We start from the raw sequence: 19,764 nt of genomic DNA, 5'->3' as shown, positions 1-19,764 counted from the left end.
CTCCTTGCTGCTAAATAAGTCTATTTAAAAGTTAGGAGGGCTATTATTTCCTACTAGACAATTCTATCAGATTGTTGAGAGGATAAAATGAGGGAATGGATGAGAAAGAGCTTTGAAAACTACAAAGCACCACACAAATATAAAGGATTGTTATTATTAATAAAGATTACACTTATATTCTTTCAAGTCTCACATCCAGAATTTTCTCATGATATTTACAAGTGAAATTTCTTAAATTCCACAGCAAATAATGGTCTCTCTGATGCTTATGTGAGAGCCAATATAATGAGCTTCCATTACCTTCTCCTTTTCTGAACTTTTCTTTCACAAAACCACAAAAAAAAAAAGTGTTGGATCAGATGTGAACTTAAAAATACATGTGGCCACTATTAATTAGCAGGAATCACAACTGCATTTGTTCAAGCTGATTTCAGTTTTCAGTTACTCCATAAGTAATTAGGTATTAAGACTCATGAAAAAGAGAATGTTAGTATGTTCTTAAAGGAAACTGAAGAAAAGACCCTTAGTCTAGAATCTCTTTGCTTGTCATGCTGTAAGGTATTGCTACTAATGACAATCCCCCCCCCCCCACTATCACTTATTTGATGCCGAAAAACATGTGGCTGCATGTTGGATAATGAAACTCTCCTTAGTTTGAAGGCAAAAGTTGCTGAATGCTGGTAAATGAATTCAAGCTGTTGGAAAATCACACATACAGCTCCTCCTTGGAAATTCAGTCATCCATCTGAATTGCTTTTCCCAAGCTTTCTGGGGTACTTTCATAAATTAGGCAGTGTTTGCAGAAGTTGTAGACAAACACATATCATCATACTTCTGCAAAACATGCTTTGTTCTTTTTCGGTAATACTGTGAATATTCTTTCTACTGCGCAGCTATAAAACTTAAAGAGCACCAGGTCTAAGTCAGAGTATTCAGGGTTTAAATGCCACTCTTCTGTAGGATCCCTACGACCTTGGGCAAGGGCACTTCACTTTTCTGGTGCTCAGTTTCCTTCTCTGCAAAAAGAGGCTTTACATGTATGATATACTATTCTTATGAAAGCCATTAAATGACATTCTTCGTTTTTAAATTTATCACTGGAAGTGTCATGGGGGAAACAGGTGGTGGGGGTCCTTAGTTATTCCTCTTTAAAGAATTACATCCTCTCACACACAATTCAATTAGAATAAAATAATCTTTTATTTAGGGGCTAGAGAAGGGAATGAAGAGGGAGGTCAAAGACTACCTCAAGGGGAGGTGGTACAGAGTACATGGTTCTCTGAGATACCTATCTTCTTGAATAGAAGAAAGGCCAAAGCTTTTATAGAGGATGGATGGTAGGTGGACGGACACATTGGGTGACCACCTGACTATGGAAAATTCCGCTTAGAGGTGCAGAAAGCTTGAGTGAGGGGTGGTGGTACTGACTTATAGAGTTATCTCTGTCCCCTGGCACCGACCAGGCAGCAGCCACGCCTAATGGGCTTATCTCCCTTACTTCTCAAGGTATGTCGGTCCTTTAACTAGTAGACCAGTTTAAACTTTAATAGTCCCCAATTCCTTGATATGTTCCAACCCCAGATCAGGAAGGTATATCAAATATATGATGAAATTATTCCAAAGTTCACCACTAATAACTTGTATATTATTTTTGCTTCAAAAATATTAACTAAAAACCTATGCAAATGCCCAATGGAATGAAAGAATTCAGTAGGAAAAGTTCCGTAGTAATATATGTTCTTACATGGGCTACTGTTTTGTATTCATTTTGTTTCTTGCTTTTCTGGAGAGTTTCATGAATTTACTTTTCTTTTTAACCAGCAGCAAATAGTGTTGATGACTACTGCTTTATAACACAGGTTGAGGTCTTATGGTTCTATGTCCCCTTCATTCATACTTTTTTTTCCCTTGAAATTTTTGACCTTTTCTTCTTCTAAATTATTTTATTATTATATCTAGGTAAAAAAAGTATCCTCTTTGTAATGTAATGGGCATTGTACTAGATCTGAAAAATTTTTGGTTAAATTGGCATGGGCCATATCCATAACCTTGAATGTCTCCCTAATTGTCTCTCCCTTATTTATATAGGGTAGCTTATAGTTGCGTTTACATAAATCTTGTTTGTGTGTTAATTAGTCAATTTATTTATTTTGTAATTGGTCTGAATGGAATTTCTATTATTACTATTTTTTTTCAGGGCAATGAAGGTTAAGTGACTTGCCCAGGGTCACACAGCTGGTAAGTGTCAATCTGAGGCCGGATTTGAACTCAGGTCCTCCTGACTCCCAGGCTAGTGCTTTATCCACTGTGCCATGTAGCTGCCCTCCCCATTATTATTTTTTTGTTTTTGTTAGTATCCTGTGGAAACACTATTAATTTCTGTGTGTTTATTTGTATCCTACAACTTAGAGAGCTGTCTAGGTCAGTGGTGTCAAACTCAATTAAAAATGGGGGCCACTAACCAGGGATCCTTAAGTGTCCCTGTGGGCTGTATGATGACTTAGAAACCCACAAATTAATATTATCTATGTTTTATTGTATTTGTATTTATTTTGTTAAATTTTCCCAATTACAATTTCATCTGGTTTGGGCCACACTTGAGTGTTGTAGGCCGCATGTGGTCTGTGTGTTTGATACCTCTGGTTTAGAGCACTGAGACTATTAGTAACTTACCCAGGGTCACACAGCCAGTATGTGTCTTAAGTAGGATGTGAACCCAAGTCTTCCTTGCTTTGAGGCTAGTACTTTATTTATTATTCCACATTGTTATTCTGTATGCTAATACTTTCCTGAAATTATTAATCATCTCAATTAGTTTCTGCCATCGGGGGAAAAGTAGTGGTTTTTAGGTATTCCTCAATAAAGAACTACACTCTTGCATACCGTCCAATTAAAATTAAAGTGGTCTTTTATTTGGCGCTAGAGAGTGACCAAGGGGTAAGTCAAAGACTTCACCTCTCAGGGAGGAGGGCTTAGAAACAACCTCTTCCTACCTTAACAGAAAGAAGGCAAAAGTTTTTATAAAGGATAGAGGGGGTATCCGTTTGAAAACTGGGAAGATCCCTTTTGGAGTAGGGTGGGGAAAGCTTGGATGCTTGTCATATTCCTGAGAGTTGATTGGGATTTTGTTTTTGAAATGATGGTCCTGACCTTTGGGGTTATCTCTGTCTCCTAGATCCTGTCAGGTAGTAGCCACACCTAATTTACTTTCTGGCTATAGAATTTTAACTCCCGTTACTTCTTAGGTATGTCTGTCCTGATATCTAGTTGGTCAATCTAAACTTTAATAGTACCTTGTTCCTTGATATGTCTGTTCTGTTATCTAGTCATTTTGGGTTTTGCTTTTCACAGGAGAAACTTCTGATTTATCCTAAGCCCCATGTCAGTTTCTATGTTGATTCTCTGAGGTCTTATAAGAATACTATCATGCCATCTGCAAATAGGTATATTTTATTTTCTCTTTGCTGATGTTGTTAACTTTGTTTGTTCTCCTGTCTGATTTCTATAGATAGTATTTCACTATGTAAAATAATAGAGAGGGTGGGGTACCCTTGCCTCATCTGTTTCTTTTGGGAAAGCTTCTGATATCTCTCCATTGAAAACAAGCCACCACTTGGTTTTAAATATGTTTTAGACCATATATACACACATATATATATATATATATATATATATATATATATATTTTTTTTTTTTTTTTTGCAGGGCAATGAGGGTTAAGTGACTTGCCCAGGGTCACACAGCTGGTGTCAAGTGTCTGAGGCTGGATTTGAACTCAGGTCCTCCTGAATCCAGGGCCAGTGCTTTATCCACTGTGCCACCTAGCTGCCCCTGTTTTAGACCATATTAAAGATAGTTTTCCCAAAATATGCTTTTTAGTGACTTTAAAAACATGAGTGCTGAATTTGGTCAAAGGCTTTTTCTGAATTTATTGATATAATACTGTTGTTCTCCTTATCTTTGTTATGTGTTATGAATAATGCTGATCGTTTCCTTGATGTTGAATTATTTTATATTTTTGGTATGTCTTCAACTTGGCCACAGTAAATTATTTTCTGGTCATATTGTTGTAGTCTCCTTGTAATAATTTTATTTAAAATTTTGAGATCAATATTCATTATTGAGATTGGCATGCAGATTTCTTCTTCTGCTTTCTCTCCCCCTGACTTGAGTATTGGGATCATATCTGTCTATAAAAAGTATCTAGTGGAGTGCCTCCTACCTCTATTTTTGGGAATAACTTTTGGAGAATAAGAATTATTCTTTGAATGTTTTATAGAACTTACTTGAAAATCCACCAGGCAAGATTTCCTCCCTTTCTTCCCTCCACAATTAACTTGCTCAGTTTCTTCTGATATTGGGTTGTTATGATTCTTATTTGTTGTTGGTGATGTTGTTTTTTATCAATTTTTTGCATTCACTCATTAACTTCCCTTGTGTATCAGGGTTTGCAATTATATGATAAGAAGTTCAAGACCAGAAATACACGAGAGCTTGGTAGGCAGGACAAGATTTGGCATGTGGGCATGTGAACTTGACTATATTATATGGATTGTTTGTCATGGGTTTTGTCCAGAGGAAGAATGCCAATCTGCCATTCTGCTCCATTCCTTCTGTGGGGCTATCTACAGAGGGGTTAAATGCCTCAAGCCACCCATTTCCATTAGCTCTTCCATGAGGCTAAGAGATAAGAAGGAAAGGTAATCAGCTCTTATACAGTATCTACTATGTGCCAGGCACTGTGCTAAGCTAAGCTCTCTGCAAAAATTATCTCCTAATATCTGAGATTTGGAGCTCCCAGTGGAACAAAGCCATCCACCTGTGCTTGTTATGGCTTCCCATCTGGTGCTGCCCCTGAAGCTCGTGTGGGCATGCAAAAGAAGAACTGGTCCCAATCTTGGAGACTATATTATTGTATATAAACACTATTTATTATTTCTGTCCTTTTATACTTGTTTATGATTCCTTTCTTTCTTTTTTTTTTTTTTTGGTGAGGCAATTGGGGTTAAGTGACTTGCCCAGGGTCACACAGCTAGTAAGTGTTAAGTGTCTGATGCCGGATTTGAACTCAGGTCCTCCTGACTCCAGGGCCGGTGCTCTATACACTGTGCCACTGAGCTGCCCCTATGATTCCTTTCTGCCCGAGCACATGACCATTGTTCGTAAAGCTGCCATGGGACTATATGCTTAGACATCTTGTTGTCACAGTGGATAGCTGGATTTGGAGTAAGGAAGATGTGAGTTTGGATGCTACCTCTGACATTTACTCCTGACTTAAAACTATCTTAGTATCAGATTCTTCGTTTGTAAAATGGTGATAATAATAGCACCTATCTCATAAGGTTGTTGGGAGGATCCATGAAGTAACAACTAAAATGTTTTTCAAACATTAAGTGTATAAATGCTTAGTATTATTCCTATAATTCTCAGATTTAAAAAGAAAAGCATTATATGACCTATTCATGGATCTATTTTTTGGTGATGTGGGTTATTATTTTTTTGTTCTGCTGTTCCAAGGATCCAGATCATGGTTCTTACCTTCATGGAATAATGTAAACTAAACAAACACATCATTAGCTTTTTTTGTTTGTTTGTCTTTTGGTGAGGCAATTGGGGGTAAGTGACTTGCCCAGGGTCACACAGCTAGTAAGTGTTAAGTGCCTGAGGCTGGATTTGAACTCAGGTCCCCCTGAATCCAGGGCCAGTGCTCTATCCACTGCACCACCTAGCTGCCCCAACATCATTAGCTTTTAACATGTACTTAAATTTTCAGGCTGAAGTGAGGTACTCTCCAGAGCAGAGATGAAGTAGGCTGTTCTGACATTCAGGCTATGAAAGTCAATTAGTTTTTGGTTGATGGACTATGGTTGAAACCTTAAAACTCCTAAAAATATGTTATGAATATGAGTAAAAAATAGGAATCTCTATTCATTAGATCCTATATTCAACTTGTTACAGAAGTGCTTTAATAAATGGTTCTCTCAGCCTTGAGCATTTGCATTTCAGTGAATGAAATGTACAAGTCCCTCCAGTAGAACTTTGGGTTTCAACCATAACTTGTGATTTAATTCTGTCCAGAAGCATTGCTGTAGCAATGTCAACATTTTTTTTGTTGTTTGCCAGTTTATGTTTGCCAGTTTGGAACTGTTATAAAAATGAATCTTGGAAAGCCAAGATATAAAGCATTAGCCTGCAGAATACTGAACTACAAGAATATTTAAATGGAATAATTTGACATATTTAAAGATGAATATGCATTGAAGTAAAGATGAAATAGATAAGTTGGGCAGCAATGAAATTAGAAATAAATTTACTATAAACTCTAAAAATTCAAGCTGTATATAACAAGGATACATAGTTTCATATACAATCTTTTTTTTCCTGTTCTTTTATAAGGAAAATGTTTATGTCTATTGACATTTGCCAAGTCCATAATATTAAAAAAGAAAAATAAGAAATAAAAGCAAAACTTGGTTTAATTGAAATCTATTACAGGAAAAGAATATTAAATTGGAATTTTCCTTAATCAATGTATAAACACAATCTGTTTCTGTTGGGAGATAATGCTTGAGGAAAAATTTTCAAGAGGCAATTTTATAGGAATCAACAATAATCATGGATTTTAAAAAGAATCCAAAAGCTACAGCTTTGAAAAACTATTAAATATAAAATTTTTTAGCAAATTCACGAGAAGACAGAGTTGATCACATTTAAGTCTTAACTATGTGCCCTGAAAATTAGTAGCATTAAAGGCAATATTAAGAAAGGTGAACAGATTGAGAACTCCAAGTATGGTACTAGGTCTTCTTGTTGAAAGACAATACATATGCTGACATAAAAAGAGGGAGAATTTTTATATGCTTATACTTTTGTACATTTATTTAGCCATTGGGAATATATGTTTGAACATTTGCTGACTTTCCCAAAACCTAACCTTACTATTTCATAATAATGAAAGGGTATACTCACCAATCACTTTGACAAAATAGGCATCAGCTTCAAAGTTATTTTTTAGTGTGTGGATGGCAAAATCATTCTTTGTATAACCTTTACTTAGAACAACGATGTCTAAGATACCCTGGGGGAAAAACACAAAGACCAAACCATAAAGTTAAAAAGGCACCAAGCTAAATAACAAATGACCATGCCAATACACACACACACAACTCATGGAATAAATGAAAATGATGATGTTTAGAAATGTTGGAGAAGATCTGAGGCCACAAGCATTGTTATTTTTTTTTGTTTGTTTTTTTTCTGGGCAGGCAATGGGGTCAAGTGACTTGCCCAGGGTCACACAGCTAGTAAGTGTCAAGTGTCTGAGGCCGGATTTGAACTCAGGTACTCCTTAATCCAGGGCTGGTGCTTTAACCACTGCGCCATCTAGCTGCCCCAACATTGTTATTGTTTAATTGATTTTTAACCCAAAGTGTTTTTTAGCTAATTATTACATAGGACAAAGAAGTGGACAGTGCTAAGTGAAACAACTTGTTTCCTCTCTGCTTATATCAGTAGCAGGAGTTCCAGTCTGATTTCTATTCTTCATTCCCCAAAAGAAAAAAAAGTTCTCTCTCTGGTGCCATTTGATAAGGAAAGGATCAAAGAATCGGCCAAGAGAGGAAAAGAAGAAGATAAAGGGCTGACTAAAATCCACAGAGATAATCAACACCTGGAAATTGGGGCTTGATCATCCTACTTGTTTTTACTTTTAATGTGAAGTTTGGAATTTTCAATTCTTAACAGAAACTGACATTTAGCTACCCCTTACTTCTTATATTCTAAGTACTCTGAGAGGAGTAATTAAGATGCTTTTATATTATATTAAATTTGGGAGTCCTCAGAATGTTTCAAAGACTACCTTTATTTCTGTTCCACAACCTTTGATGTGCTAAGGGAGCTTCTGTATTTCCATTTTACAAATGGCAGAACAGAGGCATCTTGAGCTCAGTACAAATTCATCTGACAATCAGGGCTGGAGTCAGAATAGCAATTTGAGGCTATGAACTTATTCTTCTTAATCACACAGCTTATAAAGACTAAGCTCGTTTCTCTGCAATCCTGTAATAGGTTGAAGGGTTTTCTGTAGTTGAATTTGCTACTGTCTCCCGAGTAAAACCCTAAACAGTTGATGTACCTGTGTATGAATATAAATCTTCAGCAGATTGGGTACCTGGGCCTTTTAAAACCAAATAAGCATAAATCTGGTCCAGATAGTTGCCACTTTTCCTGCACCAATCAGTGAAAGGCATCAATGAACTTGTTCCCTTCCTATTCAATATTAAGGACTTCCTTTAATTCACCCATTTGCTCTCATTAGCCAATCTACATTTTCTGGTCAAATGCTGAGGAGCTCAAAGTGGAAGCTCAAATGAGAATAAGCAGATGGCAATTAAGAACCAAACACACTGAAAAGCTCTGAACTCACATCTTCATAAATGTCAAAGAAGGTTGCAACCATGGCATCTTTGATTTGATTAAGATCCGATAGCTCCCAGTAGACTTTAAACATACGACCGGCCCTCTCACAGCTTGCATTATTGCAGGGGACATTTTCTAGTAAAAAAGCTTGCTGGTTGCTATAACAAAGGAAAAAAGAAGGGCAGTTAGTTATTCTCCCTTATACAAACCTAAACAATGCTTCTGTCATCACTGCGGCAGGCTAACATGTTTATTTATATTACTGAACTAAAAAGTGATTTTTAAGCAGGTCACGTGGAAAATATGAAACCCGTATCTTGTATCATCAGTAGCCAACACTGACTGCTTTCTACAAAGCACTGGCCTTTGGCAGGGAAGATGGTCTCCCATCTCTTTTTTCATTTCCCCTCACTCTTCTGGCATGCCTGTCAAACCCTAGGGCATTTAGTAACCCATTTCTGAAGAGTATCACTCTCTTTCATTGTTATCATTGTTGTAAATAAACAAGGATTCTTTAAAAGAAGTTCTATGTACTGAATATCAGAACAGCACTTTAGTCATGTATGCAGGCATGTACACATGTGCATGTGCACACACACAGAAACAGAAATAATGCTTACTTGGAATACTTCAAAGTAACCTTTCCTAAGACATGACATATTACAACTTCAACTAATGGGAAGAAACATTTAAGGTAATTTCTCAACCCCAAGAGCAACCTTATCTTTTTGCTTAATTCCTAATGCTCTTGCCACTAAAATCTATATTATCCATTTTAGCTTTAGTCAATTTTACTACTCTTTTTTGGTAGTGATGAGATGTTTTTTGTCATTCATTAAGAGATTATATAATCTTTACAGTAACGGAAAAAGAGATTATATAAAAAAAAATGAGAATTTCTATGCATGCGCGTGCGTGCGTGCGTGCGTGCGTGCGTGTGTGTGTGTGTGTGTGTGTGTGTGTGTGTAATCAAGGTTAAGTGACTTGCTCAGGGTCACACAGCTAGTGTCAAGTGTCTGAGGCTGGATTTGAACTGAGGTCCTTCTGACTCCACGTCTGATACTCTATCAACTGCGTCACCTAGCTGCCCCCAAAATGAGAATTTTTAAAAAGCTACATCCTCAAAATTTTTCAGGGTGTATGTACCATGTTTCTGTATCTTTCAGCATCTGCCACTGGCTTTGTGTCAAAATCATGACCCAGAATAGGAATGTGGAACAAACACACTTGCTCCAGCAACTCAAATACAACTCATAGTAACGTTCCTCCTGTCAGAGTTGTACAACTGAAAAGTACTTGTAGATTTCATTCAAGCCTTTAAAGTCTGTTTGATATGTGCTTGTAAATATAAAAGATTCTGCAAGTATGTCACCTGCTCCTGCATTGGAGCTCACTAAATTTCCCCAAATTATTAAGTCTCATACAATTGGACTTGGGTTTCTGAAAAATAGTAATTCTTTTAAAAATTCTACTGCGTTCTATAGAAACAGTGTAGCTTTCAAAAATATTTATATCTAGGTAGGAGAGAGAAGCTCTGCTCCATTTGTACTTGGTGCTCCCATGTCTTTCTTTACTTAGTATTTCCTATGGTAATTATTTCTTGATTTGTAGATTTGATATGGAAAATAATTGTCTATTGCTAAACCAAATTATTGCCAGAAATCAAACTTATTATTACCTTATTTCACCTGAGGTTTTTGCAAATTTTTAATCCAGGCCATTTTTCAAAAGTACTTATCTTTCAATGCTTCATCACATCCAAAACACAAATAAAATGTCATCTCATTTGCTTAGTATTTATTCATCCACTGTGTCTTATTGTCTTAAGGATGTCTATCCTACTCCTTTGAGGCTGGATTTAATTTTCTTTAAAGTCCATAAAAATCTCAATACATTACTAGTTGAGCAAGTCTGTTATTCTAGGTTGTTAATGTGTTATGCTAATCTGTCTAATTTTCCATCAAGTGAGGTAGCTGGTGGATCATTTAACTTGGAGCTGATTTTCTCCAAGACTGCTCTTAGAACTTGTGTGTCCAGTTCACAGTCATTTCTATCTCTACTGCATTCTCTTCCTCTCAGATGTCCTGGAAGACTACTACCAATTCCAGAGTTTCATTAATGGTCTAATCTAAACAGGGGACACATGGTCTTTAATTTATGCACATTATGTGTGTGTCCTTGCTTAATCCTCAGAGAATTGCTTCTATGAGCCAAAAAAAAAAAAAAAAAGGCAAATTAAGAAGAAGCATGAACAAGGCCATTAGGAATATTTTAAAAATGAAACAATTTTTGGAATTGCTGATCTGAAGCCAAAGTTGTCTGTTGGTGCTAAATCTGCATGCCTGGGCGAATCTGATGTAATAAAAACTGAAACTTCGTCTGATAGACAACTTCCATTTGTGAAATGCCCCAAATCAGTCAAATATCACTGCAGTACAGATGACTTTGAATGTGAAGTATCTATATAACACAAGAAACCTGATATTCATAATAGAGTTGATTAAAACATTGAATAACAATAATGCCAGTAGCCTCAAAATAGTGCTTAGTATAGTGTAATGCATATAGTAGGTGCTTGGTGTATTATTTTTTTGAATGAAAAGAATAAAAGAAGAGCAAAAGGAGGAAGAGAGATGCTGTTGTTTGTTTCATCTTCAGAGGAGCCCACATACGGAAAAATTTGTTGAGATTCTAAACATTTCTTGCCAGTAGGAGATTAGTAAATGTCTAGAGAAGCCTTAATTCATTCCTAGTCAAGGGAGCCCTAAAATTGAATAATTTTGCTGCTGCTGAGCCAATCTTACCTCTAAAGTTTACAATGTGAAATATGCACATTCATTGTATTTTGTAAGGTGCATGGATCATTCCTACCTTAAGGAAATTTTTATGCTATGGTCTGCAAAAGAAACTTCTGCTAATTACAGAGAGACATGGGAAAGATCATAAGTGTCCTTTTGTGACACATAAGAAAAGACAGTTAACCAAATTCAAATGTTCAAGTTTACTTTCTTTGTAAAGGTCTGACAACATAATGACTTAAGATAACTATGTACCTATATAACCTATATCAGATTGCTTTCTATCTTGGGGGGGGGGAGAAAAATTTGGAACTCACAATCTTATAAAAACAAATGTTGAAAACTATCTTTACATTTAACTGGAAAATAAGAGAATATTTTTATGATTAAATAAAAGATAACTATGCACCATTGCGGGGGAGAAGCATTTTAGTAAGAATAATTTAGGGGGGCAGCTAGGTGGCACAGTGGATAAAGCACCAGCCCTAGATTCAGAAGGACCTGAATTCAAATCTGGCCTCAGACACTTGACACTTACTAGCTGTGTGACCCTGGGCAAGTCACCTAACCCTCACTGCCCCACAAAACAAACAAAAAAATAATAATTTAGGAATATAAATCTAATCACCTATTAAAATCTTTATTAAGAAAGGACCAAATAAATGTTGGAGAAGCTGTGGAAAAATTGGAACACTAATGCATTTTTCGTGGAGCTGTGAACTGATCCAACCATTCTGGAGAGCAATTTGGAATTATGCCCAAAGGGCAATAAAGCTGTGCATACCCTTTGACCCAGCAATACCACTTTTGGGTGTTTTTCCCAAAGAAATCATGGAAAGGGGAAAGGGAACCACATGTGCAAAAATATTTATAGCTGCTCTTTATGTGGTGGCAAGGAATTGGAAGTTGAAGGAATGCCCATCAATTGGGGAATGGCTGGACAAGTTGTGGTATATGAATACAATGGAATACTATTGTGCTATAAGAAACGATGAGCAGGAGGAGTTCAGAGAAACCTGGAGGGTCTTGCGTGGGCTGATGATGAGTGAGATGAGCAGAACCAGAAGAACATTGTACACAGTATCATCAACATTGAGTGTTGATCTACTTGTGATGGACTATATTCTTCTCACCAATGCAATGGTACAGAAGAGTTCCAGGGAACTCATGATAGAAGAGGATCTCCAATTCCAGGAAAAAAAAAAAAAGAACTGTGGAGTATAGATGCTGAATGAACCATACTATTTCTTTTGTTTTTGGTGCTGATGTTTTTCTATGTTGAGGTTTTTCGTCATTGCTCTGATTTTTCTCTTATAACATGACTAATGCAGAAATATGTTTAATGTTATTATGTGTATATATAGATATAACCTATATCAGATTACCTGCTGTCTAGGGAAGGGGGGAGGGAGAGGAGAGAGGGAGAAAAATCTGAAATTGGAAAGCTTGTATAAACAAAATTGAGAACTATCTTTACATGTAACGGGGAAAAATAAAATACTTTATTAATTAAAAAAAAGGAGGGAGCAAAACAACTACATAAATAAATCTTTGGCTGAAAAGAAATACTCATGAAATACTTTCAGCCATTTAATCACACTGAGAACTTTCTCTTTCTTGAGGTTATTTTCTGCTTTCCAGAGTCCACCAGACCTAGAGCAGATACCTTTAAGAGCTAAGATCAGACTTTGGCATGCTGAGCCATTTTCTACTATCAACTGAATAGAAGACAGATTTTCCCCTACTTTGATTAACAGGGTTTTTACAACTGCCTGTAAGCACTTTTGTTTTTATGATAATGGAAATCAATGGAAAACACTACTGCAAATCTGTGGAGGATGGGTTAGGGCACTCAAACCAACAAATAAGTGAATTAATGTCTAGAGAAACAACATATTATGGCAAAACCTCTAACTTCAATTTATGTTACGGTTCTGTTGCAAAATACGTCTGTTTAAATACAGAAATTATAATGCAGTTAGGAAACCCTAGGTACATTATATAAAAGGAAGAGTCTGAATTCAGACTACTTAGGATTCTTCACTATTTAGAATCTTATTTTAAGAAATAAGATTGTGAATGCAGAATAACAATGCATGTTTTATTGGTAAGATGTTATTTCAAAATGTTCCTCAAATTCATCTTCTTGAACTAAAAAAGGAGACAATTCAGTTCTCTTCATAAGAATTAAAAAGAAACAAATATTTACTAACACCTATGAGTTGCATGTCTCCAGGTAGGGGCAGTGGAGGTTACAAAGATGAATAAACAGTTCCTGACCTCAAGGAGAATAGAGTGGTATGAAGACTCTTATATATGAAAATGAATGGGAGATATATACCAAAGTATAATGGGGGTACTACTTGTCATACAGGATCATGACCTAAGGCTTATGATGGAAGGTGTACTATATTATAAATCACAAGTTTAATTTGGCCTGTCCAAACCACACTTTTAATGTTATTTCACTGGCTCCCTTTACATTCATATTCATGAATCCTTTAAGTATGTCTTATTCTGTTAATCTACCCTGTCTAGTTTAGGCCACCCCAGGATCCTCACCAGCCTTTCTCTATCATGTCTCCTTAGTTCTTATCTCTGTGTCATGGAAGCTGTCAATTTGGAAAGAAGATTCATACCTGGCTAAAAACCCTAGGTGATTTATAATGCATTTTTATTCTATTATGTTGGTACAACTGCTTTGTATTTAAAACAATCTACTTGTTTTTGTTTCTTTGGGGGATATTTGTAGTATTATACTGTATCTAATTATTTCTAGACTTTCTGGGATGTTTTTGTTACATGAGAAAATTCTACTGCGTCCAACTGGTTGTCATTAACATTGTACCTGTTTGGAGACAATTTTTGTTTATTAAAGGTGTTTAAACTGAAGTGTTTTACAGAAATGTGTTCTGCACTTTACATGTTGAAGGGTACTGAGCTGATGGAAAAATATACAATTTTAAAGCTAGTTTACTCATTGTATTAGGAATTGAATAATTTAGCTCTGCCATAATGTTTATTTTGAAAATTTGAATTTATTCCAGTACGTTTGATATATTGGGGACTATAATGTGAATTTTGTGTTTGCTCATCAGCGATATGGTCTCTGAGGAACACGAAGTGATGGCAGAAAAAAGCACCAATTGAATCAGGCAGTGTAGGAATATACATGACTTGTACATACCCACCCAAGCACCCATGAACACACCTCAAACTTCTACCAGCTACTGCAGTTCTCCAATGTGTTGTCCTACAAGGGTGTGTTTTTCTAGTCTTTTGCATTTGCAAATTTTTCTACGTTAAAAATGAATGCATTCAACATCCCATACATGTCTAAGGGTCCTGGTTCAAAAATTCTGAGAAGTGCATGCACAAGGAAAGCTTTAAACATTAAAAAGCTTGAAATAATGAAGCATTTTGAAAGATGAAAGAGAACATGTGATATCTCCCAAGAAACAGGAATAAAGGAACTCACATTGTAGATAGATAGTTAAAGACAATACTGAAAAAATAGAAGAAATGTCTATGGCTGAAATGTTTTACTGGTACATTACTTTAATCTGTTCCACAAATTTACCCACTAGCACCAACAAAGGGAGACACATCATTTCTTTTCAGCTGAATTATAAAGACAAGACAAAACAAAACAAACATTTACTAAGCACCCATTAGGTGCATGTCCCCAGCTAGGTGCAGCAGAGATTAGAAAGACGAATAAACATAGACATATATTTAAACATAGTTGTGCCCCTAACTGTGTTTCCCATAAGTCCTGTGGCTTTTATTGCATTATTTTGCATAGAGCAGTGATTTTCAGGAACACATATAGCATTATAGCAAAACTGACTATTCCTGTTTTCTTACATGTCAATGATTAAAAATGATTAAAAAAAACCTTTAAAAATACATTTATAGTGAATCACTGTGAAGCTTATAGAGAAAACTGGAAACCATTATATTAATATGAAGTTTCTGGTTCCAGTAAAAAGTTAAATTATGCATAGGATTACAAGATCAATATTTAAAACTTGGAATGGAGCTTGGAGATCAAGCATATAAATCGGTACCTTCTTTTTATAAAGGGGGAATGAACCCAAAGTCTAGAGAGGTTAACTGACTCATTGAAGTGTTGAGGTGATGTAGTTGAGAGAGTGTTAGACTTGGTGTTAGGAAGACCCATGTTAAAATTCTGTCTCAGATATTAGTTGTATTATCCTGGGAAAGTCACTTAACCTCTTGGCCTCATGTTCCCTGGGATAACAGCAACTCTTTTATGACATTATTGTGAAGGCCATTTGAGCCAATATAAGTAAAGCGCTTTGCAAACCTAATAATACTATATAAATGTTAGCTAGTATTATTATCATGATGCATGGTCATATGTTAATGGCAATGGCAGATCATTCTGATTAGAAAGTTCCTCTGATAGACTATGAGCTCCCTGACCACAGGGACTACTTCAATTCTATCTTTGTTTCTCTGGTGTCTGCATATAGCAGGAGCTTAATAAATACTTGTTAATCGATTGACTGATACAGGGCAAACCTTGACTCAGTTCTATGTGTTTTTCCCTGTATCTAAATAAGCAGATATTTTCATGAAGGCCATTCTCTAAAACATATCTGTAATTCAAAGTCTTTTGGGTTAAAAACATCCTTGGGAGCAAGAGCAAATGCTTAGTACTTTAAAATTAACAAGTGATAAGGCTGGAGTTAAAACAAAAGTCTGATTTAATACATAAAATATTTAAACTATTCATTCTATCTTCTTATATTCATTTGTTAGGAAAAGGAACTTAAGACAGCTTTCTCTAAAAGTAAGTGTCCTGCCCTTCGCTGACATGCTACATAAGAAAGTTTTTTTCTTCAACCCACTTTCACCCAACTTGTGGGAATGATGTAAATACAGCTTAAGTTTTATATTTACTCTATGTCAGAGGACACTATTATATAATTTCATGATTCCTGCATGTTTCCTCTCATTCCATTAAATTATACAACATAGCAATTAAGAGATGGATTTTCTGGACTTCTGGTACAAATATAAGTTAAAGGTTCTCTCAAAAGTTCTAATCATTTAATCATAGTAAACTATCACTGAAATTAGAAAGGTAAAACCAGGAAGGGGGCAGCTAGGTGGTGGAGTGGATCGAGCACCGGCCCTGAAGTCAGGAAGACCTGAGTTCAAATCCAGCCTCAGACACTTGACACTTACTAGCTGTGTGACCCTGGGAAAGTCATTTAACCCTGAGAGAGAGAGAGAGAGAGAGAGAGAGAGAGAGAGAGAGAGAGAGAGAGAGAGAGAGAGAGAGAGAGAGAGAGAGAGAAGTATTAAGGTTGTAGGAGAAAGGAATACAGGTTTTTATTCAGTAAACATTTCCTTAAATTTTCTAGGGTTTTTGCTTTTGTTTAAATTTTCAGAGGATTCTGGTAATTGATATATTTTGTTGTTACAAAGTGATAGGTAAGGTCTGCCTGCTTTCAAACTTATAAGTATTATGAGGACGCATTAAATTCACCATTTTCTTTCTGTTGTAAAGGTGTTAGTGTTAGAGATTAATCTCTTTTACTAAGACATACTGAAGGTCTGAAGATTTCTGTAATACAGCCTGTCATGACCATGGTAGATCTACAAGAAGGGTACCTTTCCCTGATAGGGGCAGCTAGGTGGCACAGTGGATAGAGCACTGGCCCTGGGATCAGGAGGACTTGAATTCAAATCAAGCCTCAGACACTTCACACTTACTAGCTGTGTGACCCTGGGTAAGTCACTTAACCCCACTTCCTCAAGCATCTGGGGCCATCTCCAGTTGTCCTGATGTATATCTTGTCATTGGACCCAAAGGTTCTGGAGGAGAGAGTGAGGCTGGTGACTTTCTACAGTCCTTCCTCACTTAAATCCAATTCATTGCAGGTCATGACATCTGTCATGGTCCTCTCTGAGAATGAAGGAAAATCAACAACAACTCTTCCCTGATAACTTTCCATGCTTGCATGTTTGCAGGATACAAGAAGTAACAGTGGTTTCTTGGGTCACTGGCTTCCATTCCTATAATGACTGAAAGTGCAGCTAGGAAGGTATTGGAGAGGTATGAATCCATCCTTGAAAGAGGATATCAATGCTGGCTGAATGTAGTTAAGTGCCATGGATATTGGCAATTGAATAGCTTTCATTTTCTAGGCTGGAATACCTGTACAATAGGAATTGAATTACAGAGAGATTACTAATAAATATTTATTGATTGATGGATTAGCCATGAACTTCTAAAAGTAAACAAATTATATACTATATATTGACATACAACTAAGACATTTCTCAATTACATGAAATTATTGAAGAAAACTTCCTTATTGATAAAATGGATATAGTATCAATTTTTGTGAAGCTATGGCATAGAGGGGAAAAAATATAGACTCTGGAGTCATAGGAAATGGGTCACAAACTGGCCTCTAACACCTATTACATTTGTGATACTGGGCAAATTGGTTAACCTCCCTGAACTCCAGTTTATTCATCTGTAAAATGAGGGGATTGGATATGGGGGCCTCTGAGTTCCCTTCTATGTACAGATCTAGGATTATTTGATTGCTTCAAACCCTCTTCTCTTTGTGATTTCCCTGTTGCTTTTTCTTTTTTTTTTTAGGGGGGGGGCAATGAGGGTTAAGTGACTTACCCAGGGTCACACAGCTACTAAGTGTCAAGTGTCTGAGGCTGGATTTGAATTCAGGTCTTCCTGAATCCAGGGCTGGTGCTTTATCCACTGCGCCACCTAGATGCCTCCCTGTTTCTTTTTTTTTTTTTTTTTTTTAGGCAATTGGGGTTAAACGACTTGCCCAGGGTCACACAGCTAGTAAGTGTTAAGTGTCTGAGGCTGGATTTGAACTCAGGTCCTCCTGAATCCTGGGCCAGTGCTCTATCCACTGCGCCACCTAGTTGTTCTGTCCCTGTTTCTTTTAAGGGCATCACCATTTTTATAATCATCCAGCTTCATATTTTCAGTTATCTTTGATTCTTCCTTCTCCTATAATATCCAGATTGGTTACCAAGTCTTGTTGATTTGTTTGCCACAATATATCTGGCATCTTATTCCTTCATTCTATTCACATAGCCACTAATTTGGTAAAATACTTTAGGGACAGGGGCACTAGACTCCCACCTCAGACATTTAAATAGCTGTGGCCTGGGTTAGTCACTTAATCTTTCATGCCTCAGTTACCTCATTTACAAAATGAGGGATTGGGTATATTGGTCTCTAAAATCCCTGTTCGCTCTAAATCTATGATTTTATCCTGTGGTGTCTCTGCACACAGGCTTTCTCCTCTCCTCTCCATTCACAATAACTGCCAAAATAACCTTCCTAAGCCATAGGTCTGACCCTGTTATTCCCCAGTAACCATTTCAGTAGCTACTTCCTCTTGCCTTTAGGATAACATACTATTCTGCATGGTTGTTATACCTTCACATCTCTCCTAACAGCCAGAATCACATCTCCAAATGCCCTTTCATGTCTCTACTTGGGATGGTTCTACAGATGTTTTACACTCAATACGTTAAAACTGGACTCATCTTCCCCGAAAACCTCCTGCATCCTCTCCTCTTCCTTACCTCTCTCTCTCTCTCTCTCTCTTTTTTTTTTTTAGTGAGGCAATTGGGGTTAAGTGACTTGCCCAGGGTCACACAGCTAGTAAGTGTTAAGTGTCTGAGGCCGGATTTGAACTCAGGTACTCCTGACTCCAGGGCTGTTGCTCTATCCACTGTGCCACCTAGCTGCCCCCCTTACCTCTCTTATTGTTATGCATTCCACTATCCTCCAGATCACTAAGGTTCACAACATAGGTATTATCCAGAATTCCTCTCACTCATTGCCCTCTCCCCTCTTTCAACTCAATCCCACCCCACCAATCACATTGGTTACCAAGTCCTGTCAATTTTACCTTTGTAACACCTTGCACATGCTTCTTTCTCTTCCCTGATAGTGCCACCACCTTGGTGTAGGCCCTAATTATCCCATTCAGAGATTACTTACCGCACTAGCTGTTTCTTTGGTCTCCCTGCCTAAAGTCTCATTACTCTGTGGTCCATCCTCCATTCAGCTATCAAAGTGATCTTCCTAAAGAACAGTTCTGACCATGTTACCCTACTTCCACTATTCAGTAAACTCCAGTGGCTTACTATCACCTCTAGGATCAAACATAAAAATCTTCTGTTTGGCTCTCAAGGGCCTTTGCAACCTGGATCCCCCCTACCTTTCAGTTTTCTTACACCTTCCTCCAAGTACTCTGTGATCTAGTGACAGGGTCCTCCTTGCTGATCCTCTCACAAGATACTCCATCCCTTTACTCTGGTCATTTTTCCTGGATGCTTAGCAAAGCGCCTGGCGCATATAGTAGGTGCTTCAAAGTGCTTGTTGACTGACTAGTTAATTATGTGCCAAATGTAGTCAGGAACTAGTATAATTATATTTACATATTCACTAGTCATTAATAAGTGAGCAAAATTAAGCTTCACATTCCAGCTTCTTTCCTTATAATTAGTAGAAAAGGCA

The 19,764-nt window shown here is 36.9% G+C and overlaps 1 protein-coding gene across 2 annotated transcripts in view; it reads right to left on the bottom strand.

Annotated features, from left to right (window-relative positions):
• Nucleotides 1–19,764, bottom strand: part of ITFG1 (integrin alpha FG-GAP repeat containing 1) — a 266,663-nt gene that overhangs the window by 89,716 nt on the left and 157,183 nt on the right. For both annotated transcript variants that reach the window (XM_043984576.1, XM_043984577.1), the window contains 2 exons: nt 8,426–8,576; nt 6,970–7,078 (listed from right to left, as the gene is read on the bottom strand). In XM_043984576.1, the coding sequence (XP_043840511.1) occupies nt 6,970–7,078; nt 8,426–8,576 (260 nt within the window). The remainder of the gene's footprint in view (nt 1–6,969; nt 7,079–8,425; nt 8,577–19,764) is intronic.

Source organism: Dromiciops gliroides, chromosome 2, assembly GCF_019393635.1.
Source record: "Dromiciops gliroides isolate mDroGli1 chromosome 2, mDroGli1.pri, whole genome shotgun sequence".
Classification (NCBI taxonomy): domain Eukaryota; kingdom Metazoa; phylum Chordata; class Mammalia; order Microbiotheria; family Microbiotheriidae; genus Dromiciops; species Dromiciops gliroides.
The sequence above is the reverse complement of the archived record's forward strand: the minus strand, read 5'-3'. Positions and strand labels throughout refer to the sequence as shown.